This window comes from Punctularia strigosozonata (assembly GCF_000264995.1).
Source record: "Punctularia strigosozonata HHB-11173 SS5 unplaced genomic scaffold PUNSTscaffold_9, whole genome shotgun sequence".
Taxonomy (NCBI): domain Eukaryota; kingdom Fungi; phylum Basidiomycota; class Agaricomycetes; order Corticiales; family Punctulariaceae; genus Punctularia; species Punctularia strigosozonata.
Window position 1 is genome coordinate 1,101,493 of NW_006767441.1, and position 26,281 is coordinate 1,127,773.

Below are 26,281 nucleotides of genomic sequence, written 5' to 3' on the forward strand. Positions count from 1 at the left end.
GCCTTATATCAGATCCCGTAATAGAGCAGTTTCCTCTTCGGGGTTGCTGACTACCTCCGGTCAGCCGTAGTGAGGTACTGCATCAGATGACGCGATAAGTACTCAGTCGCTCCCATGCCCATTGGCGGTACGCCGGATAGCTTACTCCGAGCATTGCTCACTAAGGCGACACGCCACGTCGACCTTCCCCGACATTCGGGACGATGCTCGGAGCAGCAACTTGCAACTCGGTCAGCAGCAGTCATTTCATCCACTGTGGTATTCCGCATTCCAAGATGGGGTATATACGACGGCTCATGCATGAGTTCTGAGTCTTGAAGGCAAGGTTCGGAGACCGGCTCGCATCGCACGCACATAACTTCTACCTCCTTGAACCGCTTTCTCTCATTTCTAGCTCGTCGCCATCGGTGGCAACAGCCTGCCATCCTTCTCCGCGCGGTGATCGTCCGCGTATCCGCGCAACGCCCGTCACAATCCAGCCTGCAGAATGCATTAGAAGACAGGTAGGCCGTTACGGGAGAGCTGCTCACTGAGCATGCGCGGAACTTCCACGTTAGGGTCATTACGGTGGGTTATGTAGTATACAGGGATGCCGGCCAGTACGAATCCTGGTGCAGGCGTAAGCTTCGCACGGCGAATCTGGGCGTGTGATGTCTCACCAGCGACGGCCATAGCTTCTAGTGGTGCTGCGATTATAGGCATGCATAACAGAAACACGCAAACCTACACAAGGCATGTTAACGACTCCAGCTCATCCGATGCATACGCGGACATACAGCGCAGAATGTGAGAGGCGTGATTATCCAAGTCTTGTATGGTCTGGGTGTGTGCTGGTTAGGGTTAATCGCCAGCGATGCTATCTATGAAACTACCTTTCTAGTAGAGGCTCTTGGATCCGTAGTTTCACCAGTCCCAACACCTGGCACATGGTCAACGCTAGGCAGCTCGAGAGTAGGTGACACCCACCGTCAGGAAGTAGAACGCCCAGCTCGCCACCACGGCGAAGTTGATTAACCTCCGGAATCCTCCGCCAATGGCGATGAATGTGATGGTCATCGCTGCCTGAAGCAGCATCGCATTGAGCGGCGTCTGTCTCGTACGATGCAACTTCCCGAACATCGCGGGTAGATATCGTTCCCGACCCGCCGCGTAGATGAGGCGTGCCGACGTGAAGAAAGAGCCTGTATGTTATAAGAAGGTCAGGGGCAAAGATATACAGTAGAACATCGATCGATGACATGCTGACCATTTAAGGCTCCGAAACAAGAAAATGCCACCGTGAAAGCAAATATGCTTCCGCCCAAAGGACCTAAAAGTGCTCGACCAAAATCCAAGGCGACCGTATTGCTCTGGCCCACCACGTTCTGGGGACTACACTCAGGATTGAACCATCGTAGATATTCCAGATGCTTACCTTATCTAAGACTACAAAATATGAAACGTTCGCAAGCAAAAAGAGACAGGTGACAATAGCCATGCTGGAGTGAATCGCGCGGGGAATGTTCTTCTGAGGATTTTTCATCTCGCCGCCGACGTAGTTGGCTTGATCCCATCCATCGAAAGCCCACAACCCGGAGTACAGCGCGAGCGCATAAGAAGACGGCGATGTCGAAGATCCTGTAAACAGCTGAGATGGCTGGCTGAAAGACGTAGAGGCTTTCCCTCTAATCAGCTGAACGATTCCGAGGACCGTTATCGAGACCTGGGCCTTAATCAGACATAGATTGATAGCAGTGGCTGAAACGAACATACCAGTGCCGCAACCTGAGGGTACGTGTGTGAGTACAAGACCACGAGGACCACGAGGAAAGAATCCTTATATCAACTTGCCTTGACAGTGGTGAATACCACTGCAGCCCGAGTCCCAAGGTTCTTGGTCGCGACACATAGAAGCGTCACCAGTAATATTGCACCAATGGCCGTCAACTTGATAGCCCAGTCAGGAATCTCGTCCGGCGCAGCTTCGCTGGACGCAGTGGCGTGCCAGAACAGCCGGTTAAGGTATTCGCCAAATATGAGAGCTATGACGGCGTTGCCACCTGACAGACAACTGTAAGCACACAGTCACTGAAATGATCCTTGAACAGGTAGCTCACCCGGCTTCAGCGCGGATATAGCTGTCCAGGCGAACAGGTAGGAGGTCAGTGGACCATACGCGTAGGCCAAATATGCTTGTGCTCCGCCGTTGACGGGTATCGACGAGCCCAACTCGGCAAAACTGCTTGCTCCAGTCCATCCCAGCAAGCCTGCTGCTAGCCATACCGCGAGGCTAGCACCTACGCTATCCGTGTTGGCAACCACCACACCAGGTGATGAGCTATGTGCATCATCAGCATATACCCGCTGTCTGAAGGCCGTGTTCACGTACAATATCCCAGAGCCGATCTGTGCCGTTCAACCAAGCTGAGAGTATGCGCGGAGTGGATGTGTGGGCGCTCATACCTGTAGCCCAACGATCAACGCAACACCTAACACATGGTTAGAATGCAGCTTTGATAATATCTCGAGGGACTCACCATTCAAGAGACTGATGTTCTTCTCCCCAGTCTCACCGTTCCCATAATCCGGTTCGCTGAGGCTAGCGCTCAGAGGTAGCATGTCTTGCTCAAATGCGAATCCGGACACCGAGTAGGAACGTCCTCGCCCAACTCTCGGCGAAGTTAGCCGGTCGTGCTCTTGTGCATCTAGAGAGCCTTCTGCTAGCTCCAATGCGCCGAGGGAGTCGTCAGAGTCGTGGGATGCATTAGAAAGTGGAGGAGAAGGGGGATAAGCTGCAGCTGGGCTTCGAGGGCCAACATCTGCAGACTGCATGAATTCCGACGACTGCTTTCAATATGGATGTATCGGGTGAAACGCAGAACAGACCATGAGCCAAGAGGGAAAGTCCTGTGTGATGGGGACCAGGACACCTAAAACGGTCTTCACGGTCATGTGAGCGAGATGCGAGGGGAGAGCCTGCCGCTGCCTGCGTCCGCCGTCCGCCGCCCACTCTCAAGGACGGTAGGCTCCCGCCCCGCCTGCCCGAAGCCGATGATACACATACTGTAACTCAACGCATTTGCTGCTCGCTACACCACCAACGATATAGTGCTTGAAGAAAAAGATGCACCGGGCGTCTCATGTTAGACCTGCGATACAAGTACTACCTGCGGTTTCAAGAATTGGTACGCCTGTACATGCTTCCGCGTGATTTTCTCCCCTAACTTCCCGACGTTAATGGTCTTAATTAGGCCGAGCGTATTGGTGCATAAAATAGCACCCTCCGATGCACCGCTTGCATCCATATGAGTAGGGGCGAACGACTCGGCTGGCTTCGGATTCACGAGTGTGAAGTCGCATGCGATCATCCGCTCCGAGAAGACGGTCCCTAGATCCATGGCAAGGTCTGCCAGTGAACGTATCTTCCCTATGGCTAACCTGTGACTCTCGGGACGGTGGATGGCCCCGGAGATCTCCAGAACGTCCGTCATCTTCGTCCATGCCCCCTCTGAGGCGACATCCAGGATCTTTGCTGTATCCTGCTCGGACCGGGCCTGTCGGATGTGCTCGTGCGTGAGGCTGCGCCATCTTCCAGACAGCGCTTGCGGCTCTACAACGGAGGGTCCATTAAAAGGGTATATACGCAGTATCCCAATCAACTCACGAGTGCGATACAACCCTCGATGTATCTGCCCGCAGATATGGTCATATTGATCTTCCGCACCAGCACGCCAAACTCGACTTAGGAAATCCAACATATCGAACAAGATTGCTTGCAGAGCCAATTGTACAACCGTAGGATCCTGCGAGTGGTCGAGGTTGATCAATTTGTGTACCATGTCCGCTCCCAAGTGGCTCGCGACCCGTTCCGCGATTGGATGTGAAGATTGATCAAGCGGCCGGTGTTCGTATCTCCAAGACTCGACCATGCTGTTTGCTGCAGCGTGCACTGCCGCGTTGAGGTCCTTCACCTGCTGAACCACCTCGTCCTCGGACACGGGTGCCGCGGTTGTCAGGAAGGCTTCCGCTGAACGCAACTCTGCCGTTCGAGAACGAAGGAGGGATTCCTTTTGCGAGAGTTCTGCTTCGAGGGCCTGCTGTTTTCTCCGTGCGTGGTCAACCTCCCCTCGTGCTACCTGCAGGTCCTGTTTCGTACGGTCGAGAGCTCTGTTGAGTTGCTCATATGCATACTCCAGCTCCGCGTTCCTTTTACTAGCTGCCGTCAAATCCCGGTGTGCGTCCTCTGCCGTGCGCTGGAACCTGGCGGCGTTCTTCTGACTCGTTTCGAGTGCGTGGTCGGACTGCCGTAATTTCTCCTCGGCTTTTGCAAGCTGATCACGAAGCGTGTGTGTTTCGCTTTGATTCGGGTCGTCCTTAATCTGATAAACTATGTCATCAGCGCATGGCTGCAAACTGCCACATTCAAGTTACCGGAGGCGCAACCCCTTCATCCGCTGGATGTGTGGTCTGAGTGGTCGACTCCTACGTTCGTAAGGCAGGGTTACCCATGATGATAGCTTGTCACATACTCGAGTTCTTCTGACCTGTTCTCTAGGGCGACGCTGAGGTTTCCCCTCGCGCACGCCCTCGCCAGACGGTCTCACCGAGTCAGCCGTCGCCGTTGCTGTCGTCGTCGCGCTAACCGGTGCTGCGTTTCGTTGGACCATGTCTGCGTGTCTCCGCTTGCTCGAACTGTTCTCGCTTGGCGGGCGCTGCATTTCCGATGCAGTCATCTGTGTGGTACTTTATCACAGTCAGTATCTGTCCTACGTGAAAACAGTGGGCCGAGCTAACTATATAGGTGTTGCGCTGGACATCGCTGACGCGGTCGGCTGAGTCCCTCGCAAGTCGCTGACGGGCATAGCAGCCTGTTGGATCCGGGACAAGAAAGAGCGCATCCTATGATATCTACCCGGATCCTCCCACCGTCGCAGCAGCTTGAGCGCCGTACACGGCTCCATGATAGCTTTGATCGGGGATCTGCATTGCCATCATGCTGGTGATGACTTCCACGGTCCCCGTGGGGCTAACGCGGTCAGCTGCGCGTTTGTACGTCCTTCATGGTCTCAGTCTTCCTTATACAGAACGAGCGCTCAATAGCTTCAGTGGCTCATATATAGCGTGGGAGCTTGCCGTAACTGATATCGAGCTCGACTCCCGCAAGGCACGCTAGGTCACCATGGCCAGTCAACCTCCCCCGTATTCCGCCAACCCTCCTCCCGGTTCGTCAAGGCAGGCATACAACGGTCCTCGACGCAAATTGCGTACGTCCACGGACTGTCTGTTGTTCGCGAAACTGAGGCGTAACAGTGATTGCCCTGGATGTCGGGACTACGTTTTCCGGCATCTCTTATAGTATCTTGGAACCGGGGGAGATCCCTCAAGTCCTTTGGGTGACCCGGTGAGTGCGTGTGGTTCCTCAGGTGTACATTCAGGTCATGCTTCGTAGATTCCCTGGACAAGAACACCAAGCCGGGACCTTCAAAATCCCAACTGTCATGTGGTATGACCGCTCTGGGGTCATGAAAGCCGCTGGGGCGGAGGCAGAGCTACCAGATATTGTAGATGAAGCTCTCGACCATGACTGGATCAAGGCAGAGTGGTATGTTTGGCCATTCTGAGGACACTCCTTGATTCCCAACTGTCCCTTAGGTTCAAGATGCACCTGCGACCTCGATCTATGCTGCCCGGTGGCGCCACAAATGCTATCAAACCCCTTCCTGCGCGAACAACCGTGGTTCAGGTGTGCTCGCTCATCGCGATGTAATCTGTCCTCCCTGCACCGATCACATCTCGCACACAGGTGTTCGGCGATTTCTTGAAATACATGCTCAGTTGCGCAAAGACCTTCATCGAGGACTCGCACGGAAACGGGCGGACAATTTGGTCTTCGTGCAAAAATGACATCCAGTTCGTCCTAACGCACCCGAACGGGTACGCACTATCAATGTACCAACGAAGTACATGATAATAAGTCAATTGTTTTGCCAGCTGGGAAGGCGCTCAGCAGAGCAAAATGCGGGAAGCTGCGATTCATGGAGGTCTGATTCCCGATACGATTGCTGGCAGAGATCGCGTGTCCTTCGTTACAGAAGGGGAAGCGAGCCTGCATTCCTGCCTTGCCAATGGCTTGGCAGGCCGCCTCGAAGTGAGCCCCCCCCTCATGTCCAGGATGGTGTATCATTGCGCTGATTTCACCCAGTTAGGGGATGGGATCCTCATTGCCGATGCCGGAGGTGGAGTGCAAACAGTCCCGTCCGTGATACAGTCATTCATTGTGTCGTCGCAGGAGGGACGCTCGATTTTAGCTCGTATAAGATATCCGCGCTTCGTCCCCTGAAGATACAAGAGCTAGTACCGGCAAGTTGTGAGTAGCATGTTGGTGGTAACACGCAACGTCTGAGCCTTGTCTAGGTTCTCTGCAGGGCTCGATCTTTGTAAGCGCTCGTGCGAAGGAGTTCTTTCGAGGTAACTGAGTTTGTCCCGGTCCGTACCTTAGCTAATAAAATTGGCTGGAAGCCAAACTTGCCAATTCGCGCTATGGTACCCCGGACTCCATCGATTACATCACGCGCAAATTCGATGAGACTACGAAGAGACTATTTCGGGACCCGTCCACGTCCCAAGTAGTAGCATTCGGGTCCCCAGTGGACCGTGATCCCAATTTTGGGATTCGTAACGGACAATTGCGATTGACAGGGTGAATACTCCGAGCTTCCTCTCTTCACGCTACTCAATCCAACCTCAACGTCAGAAATGATGTCCTCGACTTCTTCGAGCCCTCCGTGCAGGCTGCAAAGACGACAATATCGCAACACGTCGCAGACTCGCGTGGGGTCATCAAGGTATGCATGAGTATGATGTACCTCGCCCTGCAGTCAGTCACAATTGCGCAGTCCGTGTTCCTTGTTGGTGGGTTTGCAGCGTCGCCGTGGCTTCTGAGATCCCTGCAAGATCATTTTGCGGGTGAGAATATCACGATCAGTCGGCCAGACGGTCACACGTAAGCCAAACATATGTTCTATCCTATACTCGACACTAATCACCTGTCATATCAGCTCGAAAGCGGTTGCGGAAGGAGCAGTGATTTATTATCTCGATCACCTTGTCACATCGAGAGTGGCCCGTTTCACTTATGGCACCTCTGTCTTCAGAGAGTATGACCCCGATCTCCCTGAGCATCTCCGACGCTCGCACTTGGTAGAGACTCATTCACGCACGGGACGGTCAATCCTGGACGATGGGTTCTCCGCGATTCTTCGCAAGGTAAAGTGGTACATCATACTCATCTTGCCGCTGTTAAAATAGATCGCAGAACACTGCGGTCACCGAAACGAAGGAGTTTAGTGGCAGCTTCGTATACCATTGGGGGGTTAACGATAGCATGTCCCACCACAAAGCGAAGATCATGGTTTATAGAGGACGATTAGCAGATCCTCAATGGTTAGACGAGGATCGAGGTATCATACATGAAGTTCATACGGGTTGAGTTATTGACGCTAAGCTGTCTTGCTGTAGGTGGCTTTTCAACTTTGTGCTCAATCAAAGCGGACATGTCAGGCCTGAGGGACTACCTAAGCACGCGCGAAGGCAAGAATGGCCGGGAGTATATATCTGGAGCGTACGAAATCGTGTTTCAATTCGGAGCCGAGATGAAGGCACAGATGTCGTGGATGGAGAACGTGAGTACTTATTGATGTCGAGTCATTATCCTGGACCAACCATTTGCTCTCACTAGGGCATAGAGAAAAGGTCAGCGCGCCATGGTTGACAACACGGAGATCTCTTCTGACTGTTGGCCATGAAATCAGGAGTCCCGCACAGATAATCTACGAGGACTGAACCTTGCTCACTTCTGCCTGGATACATATGTGTGCCGTCAACGGGCATTGTTGTTCTCTTGGCGCCCCCACACTTTCCAAGTCTTGAGTTTCACGAACGATCGTTCATCCGCCAATTTGCGTGTTCACACCAAACGCATTCATTCCACGCGCCCCTTGTACCCACCACTGGACAATGTAAAGAGCTTCCGAGTGCGTTTCTAAGCGCAGCGCCTACGTCCAGCATTGGCGCATTGTCTCTTCCCGAAGTACGTAATTCCAGTCATCGTGGCCCTGGATTGTTGAGCGTGATAAGCAGAATGGATGGCTGTCAAATGAAAGGTTTCCCGCGTACCTGGTTCAGCTCGTGCCGAGAACAGCTCGTGCCGAAAGCGTTGTTCGAATGCACGTCTTCCTATATCCGCCCTCGTAGGTCTCCCATGATCATACTGGAAGAATGCGGGTTGAACAGCCTCAGTAGCTTGCATAGCTAATGCATGGTCTGCTTCGAGCTCGGATCGATATAATACCACAACTCACGAATCGATATCGTGGACTCCGTCGAGCCCTGGTCCGCCCCGTTGTCGTCGCGGACTCGCGCATAATGTCCATCACTAATCCTCTCCCGCATTCCTCTGATTCTCCTCCAGGATCGTCTAGACAACCGTATCACGGCCCCAGCCGCAAATTACGTATGTTTATGGGTATCCCGCTGCGCCGTTGGTGTGCTCAATTCGGTCGCCAGTGATCGCTATGGATGTAGGCACAACGTTCTCTGGGATTTCTTACAGTATCCTTGAGCCGGGGGAGACACCACAAATCCATTGCGTGACTAGGTTAGCCTTTTCGCTTTAATATGACATTGTACAAAGATCTCCTTGGAAGGTTCCCCGGTCAAGAACATCAGGCTGGGTCGTTCAAGATCCCAACTATCATGTGGTATGATCGGTCCGGAGTTGTGCAAGCAGCTGGGGCAGAGGCGGAACTCCCTGAAAACTTGGATAGAGCGGATGACCAGGACTGGGTTAAGGCAGAGTGGTACGAGAGTTTGACATTCATCCTTCATTTCGGACTCAATGGGTGCCGTTTTAAGGTTCAAGATACACCTGCGCCCTCAATCGCTGTCGACCTCCTGTGATATAAATGCCTTTAAACCTCTCCCTCCCCGCAAAACCGTCGTTCAGGTGGGACTGATCGTTCTATATGCTATCGACGGGCTTCACACCTTCCCTAACAGGTGTTTGGAGACTTCCTCAAGTACATGCTTAGCTGCGCTCGTTCCTTCATCGAAGAATCTCATGGCAGCGGGAGGTCGATTTGGGCTTCGTGTCAAAATGACGTACAGTTTGTCCTCACACACCCAAACGGGTACGTGTTCCGTGACGATGTAATTATCTATCAATCTGAAGCTCGCTCAGGTGGGAGGGCTCGCAACAGAGCAAGATGCGAGATGCTGCTGTGCATGGTGGCCTGGTCCCGGACACCCACATTGGGCACGAGCGGATATTCTTCGTAACCGAAGGCGAAGCTAGTCTTCATTCCTGCCTCGCAAATGGGTTGGCTGGGCGCCTCGAGGTAAGTCTTATGAGATGATGATGTATGCTGGAGTAAGTATTGACGTATATCAGACAGGAGACGGGATTCTTATCGCGGATGCAGGAGGTCAAGTGTCCATGCATACACCCGGAGAAACGCATTGACTGAAATTATTCTGAAGGTGGCACCCTGGACTTCAGCTCGTACAGAGTTACGGCACTCAATCCCCTGAAAGTTTGCGAGCTCTTGCCAGCAGCTTGTATGTCATCTTCTGCCGACGACACAGTCCCTGAATACCCTCCTCAGGCTCTCTACAGGGCTCCATATTCGTGAGCGCTCGCGCCCGAGAGTTCTTCCAAGGTGTGTATTGTTGCAAGATAAGTCCCCGAACGAAGTCTGATTCATATGGCGTTGTTCTTGTACTAAGCTAAACTCGCGAACTCCCGATATGGCACACCGGACAACATTGAACACATCACTGAGAAGTTCGATGAGACTACAAAGAAGCTGTTTCGAGATCCCTTCGAGTCTTCAGTCGTGGCGTTTGGGTCGCCCGTTGATCGCGACCCTAAGGTCAATATTCGGAACGGTCAATTACGGCTGGCTGGGTAGTCAATCGTTGCCCTTCATTAACCGGCAAGCTCCTAATTGCAACTACAGGCAGGATGTCTCCAAGTTCTTTGAGCCCTCCATAGAGTCCGCCAAGACGACTATTGAGCAGTACTTATCAGATTCGCATGGTTTGGTCAAGGTGCGCTATGCATTTACCGGATGATTCGAGTCTGTATGCGATCTAATGAAACGGCGTAGTCCGTTTTCCTCGTTGGAGGATTTGCAGCATCTCCGTGGCTTTTGAAATCCCTCCAAGGCCACTTCTCCGGCAATGGAGTCACCATTAGCCGTCCCGATGGACACACGTAAACTTATTTTTTTATTGTGATAGCAAGGAGAGCATTTGACCCTCTTTGTAGTGCGAAGGCTGTTGCAGAAGGGGCCGTATTGTATCACCTTGATCACCTTGTGATATCCAGAGTCGCTCGATTCACATACGGCACCTACGTCCTGAGAGACTATGATTCCAGAGACTCTGGACACGCCAAGCGCTCTAGTTTGATAGTGACGCATCCTATCACGGGACACCAGGTGTTGACAAACGGGTTTTGCCCCATTTTGGACAAGGTGAGTAGTGCTCATGGAAGGCGTATGCATGGTGCTGAGAGTACAACCGGTACTATCAGGGTACATCGGTCACGGAAATCAAGGAGTTCAGCACTGACCTCATCTGCAATTGGGGAGTAAATGACGACATGTCGCACGAAAAGTTGACCATTGCCGTCTACCGAGGAAATCGAAGCAATATTCGGTGGTTGGATGAAGATGAAGGTACGTTGGACCGTAATCTATCAGAAGTTTGAAATTGAACTGATTCAACCCCGGCAGCCCAGTTCTCCTCTTTATGCACCATCGAGGCAGACATGTCGACGTTAAGGGCTCACCTCCAGCGGAAAACAGGGAAAACAGACTACATAACCGCCTCCTGCCAACTTATTCTCCACTTCGGAGCGGAGTTGAAAGCGCAAGTATCTTGGAAAGAGGGCGTGAGCAGCGTTCTTGCTACGGTAAACAGCTGCTGTTGCTGATCGCGGACATCGTTGCTCGCAGGGTAAAGAGAAACGGTGAGTACACCCATGAGTTAGACCGCATGGCGTGTTACAACGACAAACGGCAGGGGACCAGTCAAAATTGTGTACGATCCAGATGCCTGACAAACGCATTGAGGACCACTCGTGGGGGTTTTCCCTTTTTTTTGCGTGGGCGGTGTATGGTCGCGGTATGAACCACGGATAGTCGACGCTGCTTCTAAATTTTGTGTACAGTGTAGCGAAAGGGCGTGGAATTATCGCACGTATGCAGATGTACAGTATATCCTACCGTCCGTATATCGTGGGTAGATGAGTGGATTACCGGGCAAGGTACCTAAATAGGAAGAGCCCTGCACTCCAGTGACCAGGTACATCTGGAAGCAGCATTTCTCTCTGGTACACGTACGGCAGCGTAAATAATACAGTGGGACTATGGATGCAGAGCGATGCCAACGACGATGACAACAAGAAACAGAACATTAGTCGACTACTGAAGTACTTCCGGGACGTGGCGGGGAGAAGGGAGAAAATGGAAAAACCGAGCAATGGAAACATGTGAAGCAACACTGGACAAGATGAAATAGCAGGGGACCATGATATCGCGTGTAAGGAGAATAGCAGGAAGAATAAGCAAAGAAAAAGGAGAACGTTCGGGAGAGGATCAGGGTTGGTACCAGTGTGATAGCGGATCGTCGTCCGGCAACGAGCGACCACACGCCCGATATATGCGCGTTCATGTCAGCTCCAACACGCTGGTCTCGAGTACGCGGAATTGTGAAAGAGAAAAGGTTAGCGCGTTATTGTGGACCATATGGGGAAATTCACTCTGACTATAGGCCATGCATTGTAAAGGAGTCCCGCACAGATAATCTACGAGGACTGAGCCTCGTCGCTTCTGCCGGCACGCATACACGTGGTCGTTAACAGGCATTGATCGTCCCGCCCGACACTTGCTTTCAGAATGTTGTGTTATACGAACGCGCATCCACTGCGCCAATCTAGCGTATTCATCTCAGAGCATTCTTTCCAAGCGCAACTTGTACGCACCACTGAACAATGTAACGCGTTCCTGACCCCGCCTGCCTCCCGCACTACGGCATTGTCATTGCTCAAGGTACGTAATTCAGTCGGTCAGGCCCTGGATTGTTGAGCGTAATAAGCAGAATGGATGGCTGTCAAATGGACGGCTTCCCGCGTTGCAAGCTCAGTGAGCGCCGGGAGCGTGATCATTCCTGTGTCCGTTTCCGTCGGCCTCTCATGGCCACGGTCGTCAAACTCAAAGTACGGGTGTTGGATAGCCTCAATAGCTTGCATCGCTATATGGTCAGCTTTCTCTGATTGATATAGTACCACGACTCACGAGTTGACACCAAGGACCCCGTCGAGCCCTGGTCTGACCCTTTGTCGTCACAAGCTCGCGTACAATGCCCATCACTAATCCTCCGCCGTATTCCTCCAATCCTCCACCAGGATCCTCCAGACAACCGTACACTGGCCCCAGGCGCAAATTACGTAGGTTGATGGGTGTTTCGCTGCACCGTTCATATGCTCACATGGGTTGCCAGTAATTGCTATGGATGTTGGCACGACATTCTCTGGGATTTCTTATAGTATCCTTGAGCCGGGAGAGATTTCGCAGATCCTTTGCGTCACTAGGTCAGCCTACTTGTTATCAACATGAGACCCGTAGAATCAACGGATACCGCTGGAAGATTCCCCGGTCAAGAACATCAGGCTGGGACGTTCAAGATCCCGACTGTCATATGGTATGATCGGTCCGGGGTCGTGCAGGCAGCTGGAGCAGAGGCGGAACTCCCTGCCAACTTGGATAAAGCGGATGACCATAACTGGGTTAAGGCAGAGTGGTACGAGAATATCATGTCGATGCTTCATTTCAAGCTAAATGGTTGTCGTATTGAGGTTCAAGATGCATCTGCGCCCTCAATCACTGGCAACTTCTGGTGACATAAATGCTATCAAACCTCTTCCTCTGCGCAAAACCGTCGTTCAAGTGGGACGGCTTCGTTATATGTGCTACCGATGGATTTCATAGTTTCCCTCACAGGTGTTCGGAGACTTCCTCAAGTACATGCTCAGCTGCGTTCGTTCCTTCATTAAAGATTCTCATGGCAATGGGAGGTCGATCTGGGCTTCATGTCAAAATGACATTCAATATGTTCTCACACATCCAAATGGGTATGTATCCCGCGACGATGTAAATTTATGTCAATCTGAAGCTCGCTCAGGTGGGAGGGCTCACAACAAAGCAAGATGCGAGATTCTGCTGTGCATGGCGGCCTCATCCCGGACACCCACGTTGGACGCGAGCGGATATTCTTCGTAACGGAAGGCGAAGCTAGTCTTCATTCCTGCCTCGCAAATGGGTTGGCTGGTCGCCTGGAGGTAAGTCTTAGTGAGATGTGAGATAACGAAGTATGCTGGTGTATTGACATATATCAGACGGGAGACGGGATCCTTATCGCGGATGCAGGAGGTCAAGTGTCCACGTTTACACCTGAAGGAACGAGTCGACTGAGATTAGTCTGTAGGTGGCACCCTGGATTTCAGCTCGTACCAAGTCACGTCCCTCAATCCCCTGGAAGTTCGTGAACTCGTGCCAGCAGCTTGTGAGCTTTCTTCTACCGATGACACAGTCCCTAAATGACCTCCTCAGGCTCTCTGCAAGGCTCCGTATTTGTGAGCACTCGCGCCCGGAAATTCTTCCAAGGTGTGCATTGTTGTCAGGTAGCTCTTGAACGGAATCTGATTTCTTTTTGCCTTGTTCTCATTCTAAGCTAAACTTGCGAACTCCCGATATGGCACACCGGATTCCATTGATTACATCACTCGGAGATTCGATGAGACTACAAAGAGGCTATTTCGAGATCCGTCCGAGTCTCAAGTCGTGGCGTTTGGATCGCCAGTTGATCGCGACCCTAACTTCGATATCCGGAACGGTCAATTACGGCTGGTTGGGTAGTCAATCGTTGTCCTTCATTAACCGGCAAGCTCCTGATTGCAACTACAGGCAGGATGTCTCCAAGTTCTTTGAGCCCTCCATAGAGGCCGCCAAGACGACTATTGAGCAGCACTTATCAGATTCGCATGGTTTGGTCAAGGTGCGCTATGCATTTACCGGATGATTCGAGTCTAGACGCGATGCGATGAAACGACACAGTCCGTTTTCCTTGTCGGAGGATTTGCAGCATCTCCGTGGCTTTTGAAATCCCTTCAAGACCACTTCTCCGGCGATGAAGTCACCATTAGCCGCCCTGATGGTCACACGTAAGCTCAATGTTAACTGTGATATCAGGGGATTGGTAACTGGAGAATTCGACTCTTCTTCTAGTGCGAAGGCTGTTGCTGAAGGGGCCGTATTATATCACCTCGATCACCTTGTGGCGTCCAGAGTCGCCCGGTTCACATATGGCACCTACGTCTTCAGAGATTATAATTTTGAAAACCCTGAGCACGCTAAGCGCTCCGGTTCCGTAGTGACGCACCGTCTCACGGGAACAAAGATTTTGAAAAAAGGGTTTCGCGCTATTTTGGACAAGGTGAGTAGTGCTCATGGAAGGCGCATGTGTGATATTGAGAGTACAACCGGTGCTGTCAGGGCACGTCGGTCACGGAAACCAAAGAGTTCAGCACTGCCCTCACTTGTAATTGGGGAGTGAATGACGATATGTCCGATGAAAAAGTGACCATCGTGGTCTACCGAGGAAATCGAAGCAATATTCTGTGGTTGGATGAAGACGAAGGTACGCTGTCCCGCAAGTTATCACGGGTTCGGAATCGAACTGATTTAACCCGCCAGCCCGGTTCTCCTCTTTATGCGCCATCGAGGCAGACATGTCAGCATTGAGGGCGCACCTCCAGCGGAAAACTGGGAAAACGGGGCGCGACTACATAACCGCTTCCTGCCAAATTATACTCCACTTTGGAGCAGAGCTGAAAGCGCAAGTATCTTGGAAAGAGAATGTGAGCGATGTTCGTGATACAGCAAGGAAAGCCGCTGTTGCTAACCGCGGACATCCCTGCTCACAGGGTGTAGAGAAACGGTGAGCGCATCCATGATTTAGACCGCATCGCATGTTACGACGATAAGCGGCAGGGGACCGGTGCAAATTGTTTATGATCCAGATGCCTAACAAATGCATGGAAGATCACTCGTGGTGATTTCCGCGAGGGGTTCTTTCCTTGGGCGGTGATTGACGCTAACTTTAAATGGTGTTGTTCAAAGGAAGGGGCTTCGGCCTAATGCACATATGCAACTGTATCTCATACCGTCCGTATGTAGTGGGTATATCTGAAGGCAAGATAAGATCTCTCTCGTATACACGTACGGGCAGCGTAAATAATACAGTGGGACTATGGATGCAGAGCGATGCCAACGACGATGACAACAAGAAACAGAACATTAGTCAACTACTGAAGTACTTCCGGGACGTGGCGGGGAGGAGGAAACAAAAATGGAAAAACCGAGCAGTGGAAACATGGGAAGCAACAGTGGACGAGATGAACTACTAGCAGACCGTGATATCGCGTGCGACGAGAATAGGGGAACAATAATCAAAGGAAAAGGGAGAACGTCCGGGAAAGGTTCCGCATTGATACCAGTGTGATAGCGGAGCGTCGTCCGGCAACGAGCGACCACACGCCCGATATATGCGCGTTCATGTCAGCTCCAACACGCTGGTCTCGAGTACGCGGAATTGTGATTGGTCCTTGGACAGCTCCGACCAGTTGACGGCCTCGCGCCAGTTGAACTGGTTCGCCTCCTTCTCGCCCGCGCCGGCGAAGTCGCCCATTTCCTCCTCGGAGACCCCGCGCCAGATCAGGAAGAGCCGCGTGAATACGCAGGATTCGGCCGTGACGGAGATGTCGATTGCCGCCGCTATCTTTCGCGGTTGAAGGAAGCGGTAGGCGATGTTCTTGTGTTGAGCGAAAGTGGAGATGTTGTTGCTGAGGGGGAAAGAGATCCACAGGTTAATCATGGGTCAGTCTGGGATTGCGGGCGGGTGCGACGTACTGGATGAAGTTGGTCCGAGCATGCATCGACATGCCGAGCTGATCCAATACGCCGGTGAGATGCGGCACGAAGTCGGAAAACGACATTGCGAAGCTATTCCTGGGCGCGACGAACTCCTGTGGTTCGAGCATACCCGGATCGGGTCTAGAAAGAAGCGAGCGAAACGTCAACGTCTTTATGCGAGACAGCGCGGAGGTGAGACATACATGGCTTCGTAGTATATTGATGTCGCGGTCGTGACAGATTCGAAGTGTTCCATGGCGCCGCCGGGGTGCACGCGCAGGAAGTACTTGATCTTGTTCTCCGCTTCCTGTACGGGTTCGGCGGGCGGCCAGGTGAAGCCGATCTTCCACATGCTAGAGAAGCTGAGGAAGACGTCGCAGTACTGCTGCGCGGGCGGGAGGATGCTCAGGTGGCATTTCGCGGTGGCGGGTTTGGCGGCGGCGGCGAGCTTGGTGATGACGCGGGTGTCCATCATGAAGTCGGGCGAGAACAGTTGCGAGTCCTCCTGGCCCTCTTGGTTGAGGCGCGTGCCGGAGAAGTCCATTTTGTGCGTGTCGCCATCGTGAACGATCTCAAGCTTGCCCCAGAACAGACCATCGACCATCGTGCCGTCCTCCATGCGTGCCATGTCGAGCTCGTCGGAGGACACGGTAGTGTCGAGCGCCACGGTTTGGCCGGGGAAGAGTTCCAGGGCGAAAGTGGCAGGCATCTCTAGTACTGGTGGCGGGCTGCGAAAGATTCGGGTTAGAATTCGGGACGGGCCCTGGTATGAGAACTCGCTTACGGAGGTGGGCTGATAGGGAACGATCACTCAGAAAGAAAACATGGTGCATACGAGAGCATGTACTCACGGAGGTTCATCAGGCGGAGGCGGGGCATCGCTCACTATTTCGACGCGTAAACCCTGAACACCCATGGTTGCGATCGCGTACGAGTCCTCTCCGGTGAGCTAGGCGAGAAATGTCAGGGATATGACACCTCCAATCGTCGCGAGGGCCACTCACATAAACATAAGGCCCTGATATGAATCGCTAAGACGGGATTAGGATACTCGGTGGCGGAGGGTGAATCTGATCGACCTACCGCGGCTTGTAATGAAGCATATTCAACCGGTACTCGTAGTGTGAAGACGGCATCCGGTGGTGGTTTTGTCCAGTCTCGTGCTACGGCATCGAGTTCCTGGAAGTTGGTTATGGAACGACCGACTGGCGAGAAAGGGGTAGCCGACGTACCGCAAACGATAGCGGTAACTGGTAGATCAGGCATGAGCTCGACTTCGATTTTAATGCGAGACGATGAGCACCACTCACTAGCCGCACTGTCTCCATCTCGCCATAGCAGAGCGTGAGCAATCGCTGTCGGGCCAGTGCCATCTGTGCCGCCTGCTGCCTCATCTCCATCTCCTTCTGGCGGTCCGGAGGCGGCTGCTTGCCACCTCCACCCTTTCCCGAGAATCTGTTCCAAAAGCCACCGCCCCCACCCTGAGAGGGCAAGCTCCCGCTCGTTGATCTGTGGCGGCATGAATCAGATCTCTGGATGGGCGAAACGCGGCTCTCCAAGCACTCACGCCGGCGATAGCAGCATGGCGATGGACTGAGGAGGAGAGGTATCAAGCGTGTAATATGTCTTGGAGCGAGAGTAGCGTCCGAGTCAACGAGAAGATATATTCGATTTTTCAGATGCAGGTGTGTTTCGAGAACACGCGATGGACCGTCGAGAACACGAGGCAGATCAAGGACTTCCTGCGGAGCTGTCAGCTATCGCACAGCCGATCTGGCCAACTTATTGTGCGCTGGCTGCTCTGACGGGGAATGATCGCTTGATATCGGACCAGCATTAGCCAGCCAGCCCTTTGCCCATCCGTCTAACCTCCCGAAGTTTCGTGCGATCGGGACGTCCTTCCGCATCCGAGGCGCCCGTGTCCCGTGACATGTCCCACGGTCATTCGCGTCCGTGGTTTTCCGGCCCCAGGCGTCACTGGTGGCCGCGGGAGTGAGCGCTGTACCCTAGTCTGCCCCCGATGCTTCGTCTCGCTCGCACTCGCTTACCGACCGCCGCTCCCTCCTCCTCCAGGAGGACATTTGTGTCCTCCGTCTTGCTGGACAGGACCTACGAAAATGCTACTGTCGCCGACCTGAAAAAGCTGCTCAAACAGCGCGGTTTACCTGCGTTCGTACCGCCTCCGGTCTTTCAACGCGCCTCGCTCACCGGAAATGCAGGACAGGCAACAAGGCGACGTTGATCACGCGTATTCAGGAGCATGAGAAGCGCAGTGCCCTCGCCGCCATTGCGCCTACGCCTACGGAATCGATGGACAGCCCCACCGCGGTCAGACAGCAAGTCCGCCATGCGACCACGGTTCCCGGTCTTCCTGGCTCAGGAGACGTTACTGCCCACGCGAAGCAGTACCTCGAAGTCAGACTACCGGACTTTGTAGACGAGCCAGAACCACAGCCCCAGATCGTGCGTCCCGAGCTCATGCTTTTCCACTCAGTCAGGCTGAACGATTCGCGTGACAATAGCCCTACGGACCGGACTTCTGGAGCTCACAAGCGCCGGCACACTCGCAGCCCAAGGACGCAGCGCCTCCCAAGCTCCTCGTCGTGGCCAGTGACAACGAGGCCCCCGCGCACAGCGTGCACCAGTCGTTGACCGCCCACTCTTTACCGGAAGAACCCTCGACGTCCGGCTCGCCCGCCAAACCCTCCAGATCGGGGCCAAGCAGTATCTGGACAGACATCGCAGACGACCTGGGCATCCCAACGTCCACCTCCGTCGCGAACATGGAGAGTGCGTTCTTCGGTACTACGGACAGGTCGTCCGAGGTGAAGCCGCAGTCACGACCTCTGCAACCCGAGGAGAAGACGGGGGTGTGGCTGTTGCTGGGTCTCTTCGCTGGAGGCTGGGTCGCCGGCGGTCTTGTCAACTCCCAAAAGAAGGAGAAGAAGAACGTGAAGGAGGCCGTGGCTGAGGCGAAGGAGAACGCCAAGGAAGCGCTCCATTGATGTAGGTTACTGGTCTCATAGATGTCGCAATTTTACATTACCCCGAACATTCAGTTGAATGTATGATATGCGCGCCACTTCGCAGATCCCCGATGCAATGCCCCTAAATGCTCTACCATCTCAACTTGATGTACTGACGATCATTGCATCTTCCTGAACAAATCGCTGCGCAGCTTCGGACCGTGGAGTGATCACGCATTTGAAAGGCGCTGGGTAGCTATAGATTTTCTGAATAAACAGTCTGATGGTCAACGTGGACTGTGACTTACGACACCAGTCCGCTCAGCATGTTCGGAACCAGGTAGACGGGCTGTCCATTGTCATCGAGCGGCGGCGCAATATTGTATGCGGCGAGAACAGAAGCGACTGTAATGAACAGTGCTTGCGAGCTCATCCACCGTCCGGGGCATATTCTCTGACACAACGTGCGTCGTGAGCATAGTTGATGTGGTGGGTTAGAAAGTCAATGGGAACCCACCCGACCAAAACCAAAGGCTGCCAAAGCAGGGTCTAAAACGTCGGGATCGATCTGTCCATCCTTCATGAAACGGTCGGGGTTGAATGACTCTGGCTTTGGATAATGACTGGGATCCTGTAGGATTGCCCTGTCAAACACATTTAGTGTGCTCACGCCTACCACATGCGCGAGACCGTATACAGACCATATATTGCCGATGACAATGCTGCCCTTCGGTATGAAATAACCATTGTATTCGTCGTCCTCCGAGGCTGCATGAGGAAGCCCTATGACGCAAGTGTGAGAAAGCCATTATACACTGCCATACTGCCGACATACCAAGAGGTACAATTGGCTGCCATCGAAGCAGCTCCTTGCATACGGCAGTAACATAGGGAAGCTTGTCCTGGTCATCGAAATCTGATGGCATGGTTATTTTCATCCTACAACTATGCTGCATTTGACTTACCGGGAAGCCTCTCATTACCGACGACATTATCAAGCTCCTCCTGGGCCCGTTTCTGTATGTCAGGGTGGTTCGCCATGACGAGGAACAGTGTTTGCAACGAGGATACTGTCTTTGCATATACAGTTGCGTCAGTGGTTCCATCGAATAACTGCAAGTTCGAAGATGCTCACTGTATCCGCCCCAGCTAGACAAGACAATGATTTGGTTAGTTAGGCCACGAGCCCAGCCCAGCCATGATCCAGGCCCACCGAGGTATGCCCCGGCAGCGATACTCGATACAATGTCCTCTTTTTCGGAGTCTGTAGCTGTGGTATCCCATGCATTTGAGAATTTGTCTAGCAGTGTGCTGACAAAGGAAGGGGATGCAGTTCCACTCTTCTGTAAAAATAAGCTAGCACCGCATGTTGCAATGGCTGAGATCGCCCAAGAGCCTTACCATCGCGTCTTTTGCATGATTAAACGGGACGTTCTTGAAGTCTTGGCCTATCAATTTCCATTTTGCCGCATCTTGCTTGAATCTTGCGCCGGGAAACCACGAGGGGATGTATTTGACTGTTATTGATGTGTTGAATCAGTGATGTCCAGGCCATGTCTGATGAATTGTTTTACGCCACGGGAACGTGTTAACGAAGTACACGGTAGGATCACCACCAAGAACAACACTAAAAATCAAGCGATTATCAGAATGAAATAGCACGAGGATCGAGGGTTCGTATGCATGCTCACGTCGATACTGCAGCTTCTCCTAGTTCTATGTAGGGGTCATTGTCTTCGGCAATCTTAATTCCGTACGCGACGTCCATGATGATAGCTCCGAGTTCGCTGTATGTTCGATGATTTATTTATGTGCCCAATGCGCCGGAAACAACACCCACTGTCTGACATGGTGATAGAACCGCTCAGGACTGACCAAAAGTCGCTTCAAGAGTTTGCGCGCTTCTCGGACTTGTATTGGTTGATAGCTAGCGGATTCTCTGGAGTTCAGCACTTGATGAAAGGCTCTTCTTTGAGTTCGCCATTCCGCTCCGTAGCCCATGAATCCGATGAGCCATCCCCAGCCCATCCTGTACAAATGGGTATCAGGACATAGCACACTTCATCGCCGAGCATTGGGCGTACAACTCCTTGAGCATTGGCAGATCGGGCCGATCCGAGTATACAGAGGAGCGTTTCTCACAAAGGTCGGTACAGGCCTTGAGCGAACCCAGGACCACAATGTGCTGTCCGAATGCTTTTACAGAAATAACATCGCCTATATGGTGACGATCGTTAGTGATTAGTAGCAATACAAACGAAGCATAACCATAAACCATAGATTTTGTGCCAATCACTGAATGTTAGCCATTGGTGATTGGACGGTATCTGGAATGCATGTTTTATCCATGGTATAGGCGCAGGAGGCCCAGGTGGGAAGGGAAGGTGACCGGGTCGCAGACGTAGTAGTCTACGGACACCAAAACACACCAAACCAAGTGCACACAGCCAAACGCCAAATGACATATTCGAGATAGCGGCGGGGTTCCGGGATGAGCGTCTTGGGGCGACTCACTCCCGTACTATAAGCTGTCGCAGACCTGCCATCTGGTAGGTCATCGGATGTTCTATGAATTCCCGAACTATAGTCTGCCGGCTCGGAGTGGCGCAGGCCGTTGACACTAGTAAGGTCCGAGCCAATGATACAGTTTTCGTACGATTTCGGGACAGGTACCAAATATCCCCATTAGTCTTGATGTTCGGCGTGAATACGCGAATTGAGATTGCTTTTGAAGGGTGACGTACGGGGCATGAACGAATGCCGTCGTCTGGTGTTCTTTGAGCAGCTTTTAGACGTGTGGAGAGAAAAACGGAAGCATATGGCTTGAATACGGTGGCGAACACACTCACACGGTAGTCTTCGGATGTGAATCCGCCCACCTCGCGAGCCTTTATATCAAGCTTAGGCTTCATGTCACCTTCTCATCTCCTCTTGTTCAAGTCTACTCTGCATCACTTCCAGGTTCTCAATTATTCCGCATTGGGAGACGGCTCGGGAGTCCGAAGGTTTACACCGTTTCGCTAACCACGGCTTCCTGAACAAGTCGCCGGGCAGCTTGAGATCGTGGGGTTATGACACACTCAAACGGCGCCGGGTAGCTGTTGTTCCTGTGAATTGAAATGCAGTAATGTGTAGCGCGTGGATATAACTCACGACACCATGCCAGTCAGCATGTTTGGGTTCAACTGGACGGGACGTCCATTGTCATCAAGCGGTTGCGCAATATTGTATACCGAGAGGACAGAAGCGACCGTGATAAAGAGCGCCTGAGAGGCCAACCACCGTCCGGGGCATATCCTCTGCGGTAATGAACAACGTCGTCAGATGTTGAGTCAGATAGGATCAATAAGTAGCATACCCGTCCAAAGCCGAAGGCGGACAGCGCTGGGTCCGTGATTTCGGGGTTAAGTTCACCATCCTTGATGAAACGATCTGGATAGAACAGTTCGGGTTTTGGATATAACTCGGGGTCGCGTAGGATCCCCCTTATCGAGGTTATGAACATGCGGCAGTCCAGCACGCCTAAACCATGGATACTAACCAGATGTTACAAATAACGACGCTGCCTTTCGGAATGTAATAGCCGTTATAGTCATCGTCTTCCGAAGCTGCGTGTGGAATGCCTGGTTATGAGTTATAATCAGTAAGCTAACATATCTTGACCGTTCCATCGAGGCATACCGTAAGGTACAATCGCCTGCCACCGTATTAGCTCCTTGCAAATCGCCGTGATGTACGGAAGCTTCTCCTGGTCGTGGAACTCTATGACCGCAATGTGGGTCAGCGGGCATTATTGATATGGTTAGGTTTGCTGCGTTCCATTTACCGGGGAGTCTTTCGGAACTGACGACGCTGTCCAGCTCTTGCTGAGCACGCTTCTGCATGTCTGGATCGTTCGCCATGACAAGAAATAGCGTCTGCAATCCTGATACCGTCTCCAAGTCATAGATCAGTGAGATGGAGGTGCTATGGGATCATGGAACCCACTGTATCCGATCCAGCTGAGTGAACAAACGGCTCGATGAGTCGTAGATTCCAAGGGCCCTCACTAATAGCGCACCTAGGTATGCCCCAGCAGCTATGCTTGATACAACACTTTCCGTTTGAGATTCTGTGGCTGCGATATCCCAAGTATTGGAGAATTTGTCCAGCAGCGTGCTTACAAATGAAGTAGATGCCGTTCCTCGTTTCTATAGTAAGGTGGAAGTTAGTTTTTCAAACATGAATGGAGTAGCTCAAGAGCGTACCATGGCTTCCTTTGTATAGTTGAAGGGATTGTTCTTGAACGCCTGGCCTAGCAACTTCCACTCTGCCGCTTGTTGCTTGAACCTGGCGCCGGGGAACCATGACGGGATGTATTTGACTGGAGATTGTTAGTAACGTTCACGAATTTGACTAAATGAATGAACAAACGCCATGGGAACGAGTTCACGAAGTAAATGGTGGGATCTCCACCAACGACAACTCTAAAGTAGGAAATGATCAGAGAAAGCGGCTCATACATCTTCATTCACATACGTATTTATCGCAGCCTCTCCCGTTCGAAGGTATCGGTCATTATTTTCAGCGATCTTGATTCCGTACGCAAGGTCCATGATGACGGCGCCAAGTTCACTACAAAATTGCATTATGAGCAGGTGTCTGCAAGGCGCCAGACTAGCACCGACTGTCGGACGAGGGTATAGAATTCTTCAGGGCAGACTAGCAGTCGCTTCAGAAGCTTTCGCACTTCTCGAATCTGGGTAGGTTGGTAGCTGGCCGACTCTCGAGCATTCAAGACCTGGTGAAAGCCTCTTCTCTGCATCCTCCATTCCGGCCCGTACCCGAGGAATCCAATGAGCCAATCCCAGCCCATCCTGCCCCAATGAGCGTAAGAACGTGGCTTGAATTACATTGTGACTGCACGACACGCACAAGTCCCGCAGCATCGGGACGTCGGGACGATCCGAATATACGGAAGAACGTCTTTCGCACAAATCGATACAAGCCTTGAGCGATCCCAGAACAACGATATGTTGCCCGAAGGCCTCTACGGAGACCACGTCACCTACCATGCTACCAGTTAATCATATGTGAATAGGCGATCACGAGTAGGCGTACCGTAAGTTTCGGTCCACTCGCGGAAGGTCACCCATTGATGACTGGTCGGCATCTGGAATGCGTGTTTGATCCATGGGATAGAAGCCAGGGGCCCAGGCGGAACTGGTAAACGGCGTGGGTTCTTCTGCCGCTGGCGTAGCACTTGGTGGATTCCCAGGGAAAGAAACCCAAGGGCAAGCAGAACAGCGAACGACATGCTTCACCTGAGCGAAATCAGGAACGAAGAAGTGAATTGTTGGGCTCGGCTCATTTGGCGTCCAGTTAGTCCATTTTATAGCGGGTGGAGAAGCAGCCGAGGTGCACTCTGCTCACAAACATCGCAGGGTGGAAAAGGTTATTAAACAATAGTGAGGCAATTGCGTCCCGTCCCTGCAACCGGGGCAGATCTGAGTCGCCGTTGGCAATCCCCGCAGTAGACAATCGCGTGTTAAGGTATGCTTATCTTCCATGCGGGGATATTCGTAGTACTGCATAGGGCCACATGTGATGATTGTTGCTACATCTTGTCGTCTGAGCTTCGGTTACGGGGAGTCGTGAGTTGCCGTATCAGCGATGAGCTCCAGGATTAACGTACGAGAAACTGAACTTTGTGCCTTTCCGTACGGCGCGGGCCGCTGTAGCACATGCGGCAGAGTCTCTGAAAGTAGACGCACCAAGGATTGATGGTGAACACAATGCGCATTCACACGGGGGTCTTCTGATGTGAAAGCCGCTAACATCGCACACATAGAAGTACATTCTGTATCCAGTTAGAGACCGCAACATCACGTTGTTTAACCAAAGGCTAGTCGTCCAAGCAGGCATGCACCTATTTGGTCATTGATTCGTGCATCAGCTTGGCATGAAATAGGTATACAGTTAGCGTTTACCTTTACTTCTTCCGCGCGAGGACGACCAAGGTCTGATAGGGATACTCAAAGACGCCGGCATTCTCGTCAATCCATACCTTCTCATCTCCCTTACGAACGATCTCTGAAGCGGCGGCCTTGACTTTATTCTTCTCCTATAACGATCATCAGTACTTGTCCGTATTGCATAGGAATAAAGTTTGTACTCACGTCATCGGGGAGGATCGCGATGTATGACTTGGAGCATACGCGGTCAACCACGCTGTCCTCCGTGCTTGTGATAGCATACGACCTGATGATCAACATGTCAGGCGCTCCAGCCGTTTGGATCAGAACAAGATGATGGACACGTACCAGGTCTGTTCGATAGGTTTCTCGAAGGACTGGACGTAGTTGGGAGTATCGAAAGCGGCGCGCCAGAGGCCGAGGCGGAACTGCGGGGCGCCGTTCTCATGCTGCTCATACGTGTCCCTCAGCTGTGCTACCCAACGAGCCTTCTCCCTGTCTTCCAGGTTCCATACGAAGAACACTGCACCTCCCGGCTTCAAAATCCTGGCGAACTCAGCAGAGGCGGCGTTGAAGTCCGGGCACCAGTGGAAGGCCTGGGCAATGATGACTGCGTCCGCCCACCCATCTTCGACAGAGGTTGTGTCAAAAGTTCCGTCGTGGCAAGAGACCCGGGGGTCGTGCACGGTCTTGTTGAACTGGTCGCGCATACCGGAGCTTGGCTCGAATGCGCGCAGGGCGCCGAGGGCCGAAGTCCATGCCGGGTGAGCGAGGAGAGCGCGAGTGAATATGCCTGTGCCGCTGCCAAGCCTGTATGCATCGTATGTTAGAAGCGAGCATTGACAGTGAGGTAGAGACACGTGCTCTACGAGGTGCAGAGAACCAGGCGAGGAGATCTGGTCGCGAATGTATTGCAAAACTTGTGGCTGGTATGAAGGACGCGCCCTGGCAAGGTCTCAGCCTCGGTTTACGCTAACGGACCCAAAATCCACAACAGACCGATCATAGAGTTCGTTGGTTCCTTCGCCGAATCCGGTCGCTGCAACACGATGTACAGTAGTACTAGACATGGCTTGTTTGGATCACCATATGAGTGACACGCGCTGGGCTTTATAGCAGCGGCCAGCCTGAGCAAAAGCTGAAGAATACAATGACATACAATGGTAAAGTCGACCACTTGGAGTAGATAAGATCCATATCGCACGACTCAAAGCACGAACGCGATCGCGAGAGTCGTGCAGGAATGGACGCAACTGAACGCCACATGTACAGCCACCGGCAGCGAGATCTAAGAATAGCGGCGTGAGTCGTGCACGTCGCAACGCGTCAGTCTACCGCGTCCGTACAC

The 26,281-nt window shown here is 52.5% G+C and overlaps 10 protein-coding genes across 10 annotated transcripts; 4 read left to right on the top strand and 6 right to left on the bottom strand.

Moving 5' to 3' along the window:
- Positions 1-361: 361 nt before the first annotated feature.
- Positions 362-2,811, bottom strand: PUNSTDRAFT_114786 (L-methionine transporter; the record flags this gene model as incomplete). The annotated part of the gene is made up of 13 exons (XM_007385554.1): positions 362-480; positions 567-608; positions 660-723; positions 777-819; positions 873-919; positions 967-1,181; positions 1,247-1,364; positions 1,415-1,708; positions 1,837-2,039; positions 2,097-2,317; positions 2,369-2,385; positions 2,443-2,468; positions 2,517-2,811. 13 exons carry the CDS (start codon positions 2,809-2,811, stop codon positions 362-364), a joined length of 1,704 nt encoding a protein of 567 aa, XP_007385616.1.
- Positions 2,812-3,122: 311 nt separating this feature from the next.
- On the bottom strand, positions 3,123-4,841 carry PUNSTDRAFT_136009 (uncharacterized protein; the record flags this gene model as incomplete). The annotated part of the gene is made up of 5 exons (XM_007385555.1): positions 3,123-3,589; positions 3,644-4,358; positions 4,411-4,461; positions 4,524-4,722; positions 4,774-4,841. 5 exons carry the CDS (start codon positions 4,839-4,841, stop codon positions 3,123-3,125), a joined length of 1,500 nt encoding a protein of 499 aa, XP_007385617.1.
- Positions 4,842-5,158: 317 nt separating this feature from the next.
- PUNSTDRAFT_144834 (uncharacterized protein) lies at positions 5,159-8,330 on the top strand (the record flags this gene model as incomplete). Its single annotated transcript, XM_007385556.1, has 19 exons — positions 5,159-5,243; positions 5,290-5,380; positions 5,429-5,581; positions 5,632-5,722; positions 5,783-5,913; positions 5,971-6,127; positions 6,182-6,215; positions 6,269-6,346; positions 6,394-6,447; positions 6,499-6,679; positions 6,734-6,824; positions 6,876-6,982; positions 7,038-7,245; positions 7,295-7,439; positions 7,498-7,661; positions 7,718-7,731; positions 7,791-8,068; positions 8,142-8,228; positions 8,281-8,330. 17 exons carry the CDS (start codon positions 5,159-5,161, stop codon positions 7,819-7,821), a joined length of 1,815 nt encoding a protein of 604 aa, XP_007385618.1. The 3' UTR covers positions 7,822-8,068; positions 8,142-8,228; positions 8,281-8,330.
- A 325-nt stretch (positions 8,331-8,655) lies between these two features.
- Positions 8,656-11,015, top strand: PUNSTDRAFT_136011 (uncharacterized protein; the record flags this gene model as incomplete). The annotated part of the gene is made up of 14 exons (XM_007385557.1): positions 8,656-8,837; positions 8,893-8,983; positions 9,037-9,167; positions 9,218-9,374; positions 9,428-9,461; positions 9,517-9,594; positions 9,642-9,695; positions 9,763-9,943; positions 9,996-10,086; positions 10,146-10,252; positions 10,307-10,514; positions 10,574-10,718; positions 10,776-10,933; positions 10,998-11,015. 14 exons carry the CDS (start codon positions 8,656-8,658, stop codon positions 11,013-11,015), a joined length of 1,635 nt encoding a protein of 544 aa, XP_007385619.1.
- Positions 11,016-12,655: 1,640 nt separating this feature from the next.
- Positions 12,656-15,043, top strand: PUNSTDRAFT_136012 (uncharacterized protein; the record flags this gene model as incomplete). The annotated part of the gene is made up of 14 exons (XM_007385558.1): positions 12,656-12,843; positions 12,899-12,989; positions 13,044-13,174; positions 13,225-13,381; positions 13,439-13,472; positions 13,528-13,605; positions 13,653-13,706; positions 13,774-13,954; positions 14,007-14,097; positions 14,157-14,263; positions 14,328-14,535; positions 14,595-14,739; positions 14,796-14,959; positions 15,026-15,043. 14 exons carry the CDS (start codon positions 12,656-12,658, stop codon positions 15,041-15,043), a joined length of 1,647 nt encoding a protein of 548 aa, XP_007385620.1.
- Positions 15,044-15,283: 240 nt separating this feature from the next.
- On the bottom strand, positions 15,284-17,847 carry PUNSTDRAFT_127081 (uncharacterized protein). Its single transcript, XM_007385559.1, has 10 exons — positions 17,581-17,847; positions 17,324-17,522; positions 17,246-17,263; positions 17,097-17,192; positions 17,018-17,044; positions 16,865-16,962; positions 16,798-16,806; positions 16,217-16,741; positions 16,011-16,154; positions 15,284-15,943 (listed from the first exon to the last, which is right to left on the bottom strand). The coding sequence occupies exons 1-10, from the start codon at positions 17,595-17,597 to the stop codon at positions 15,655-15,657; spliced, it is 1,422 nt and encodes a 473-aa protein (XP_007385621.1). The 5' UTR covers positions 17,598-17,847; the 3' UTR covers positions 15,284-15,654.
- A 186-nt stretch (positions 17,848-18,033) lies between these two features.
- Positions 18,034-19,018, top strand: PUNSTDRAFT_114790 (uncharacterized protein; the record flags this gene model as incomplete). Its single annotated transcript, XM_007385560.1, has 3 exons — positions 18,034-18,182; positions 18,233-18,476; positions 18,536-19,018. The coding sequence occupies 3 exons, from the start codon at positions 18,034-18,036 to the stop codon at positions 19,016-19,018; spliced, it is 876 nt and encodes a 291-aa protein (XP_007385622.1).
- A 120-nt stretch (positions 19,019-19,138) lies between these two features.
- PUNSTDRAFT_71034 (cytochrome P450) lies at positions 19,139-21,444 on the bottom strand (the record flags this gene model as incomplete). Its single annotated transcript, XM_007385561.1, has 14 exons — positions 19,139-19,235; positions 19,288-19,433; positions 19,497-19,623; positions 19,681-19,762; positions 19,815-19,895; positions 19,945-20,053; positions 20,115-20,128; positions 20,193-20,322; positions 20,381-20,496; positions 20,554-20,606; positions 20,671-20,766; positions 20,820-21,008; positions 21,064-21,196; positions 21,255-21,444. 14 exons carry the CDS (start codon positions 21,442-21,444, stop codon positions 19,139-19,141), a joined length of 1,563 nt encoding a protein of 520 aa, XP_007385623.1.
- Positions 21,445-22,128: 684 nt separating this feature from the next.
- Positions 22,129-24,275, bottom strand: PUNSTDRAFT_136016 (cytochrome P450; the record flags this gene model as incomplete). Its single annotated transcript, XM_007385562.1, has 13 exons — positions 22,129-22,278; positions 22,338-22,464; positions 22,521-22,602; positions 22,661-22,741; positions 22,806-22,914; positions 22,967-22,980; positions 23,040-23,169; positions 23,227-23,342; positions 23,393-23,445; positions 23,498-23,593; positions 23,647-23,835; positions 23,894-24,026; positions 24,080-24,275. 13 exons carry the CDS (start codon positions 24,273-24,275, stop codon positions 22,129-22,131), a joined length of 1,476 nt encoding a protein of 491 aa, XP_007385624.1.
- Positions 24,276-24,950: 675 nt separating this feature from the next.
- Positions 24,951-26,003, bottom strand: PUNSTDRAFT_114792 (S-adenosyl-L-methionine-dependent methyltransferase; the record flags this gene model as incomplete). Its single annotated transcript, XM_007385563.1, has 5 exons — positions 24,951-25,082; positions 25,138-25,219; positions 25,282-25,743; positions 25,798-25,878; positions 25,933-26,003. 5 exons carry the CDS (start codon positions 26,001-26,003, stop codon positions 24,951-24,953), a joined length of 828 nt encoding a protein of 275 aa, XP_007385625.1.
- Positions 26,004-26,281: the final 278 nt, after the last annotated feature.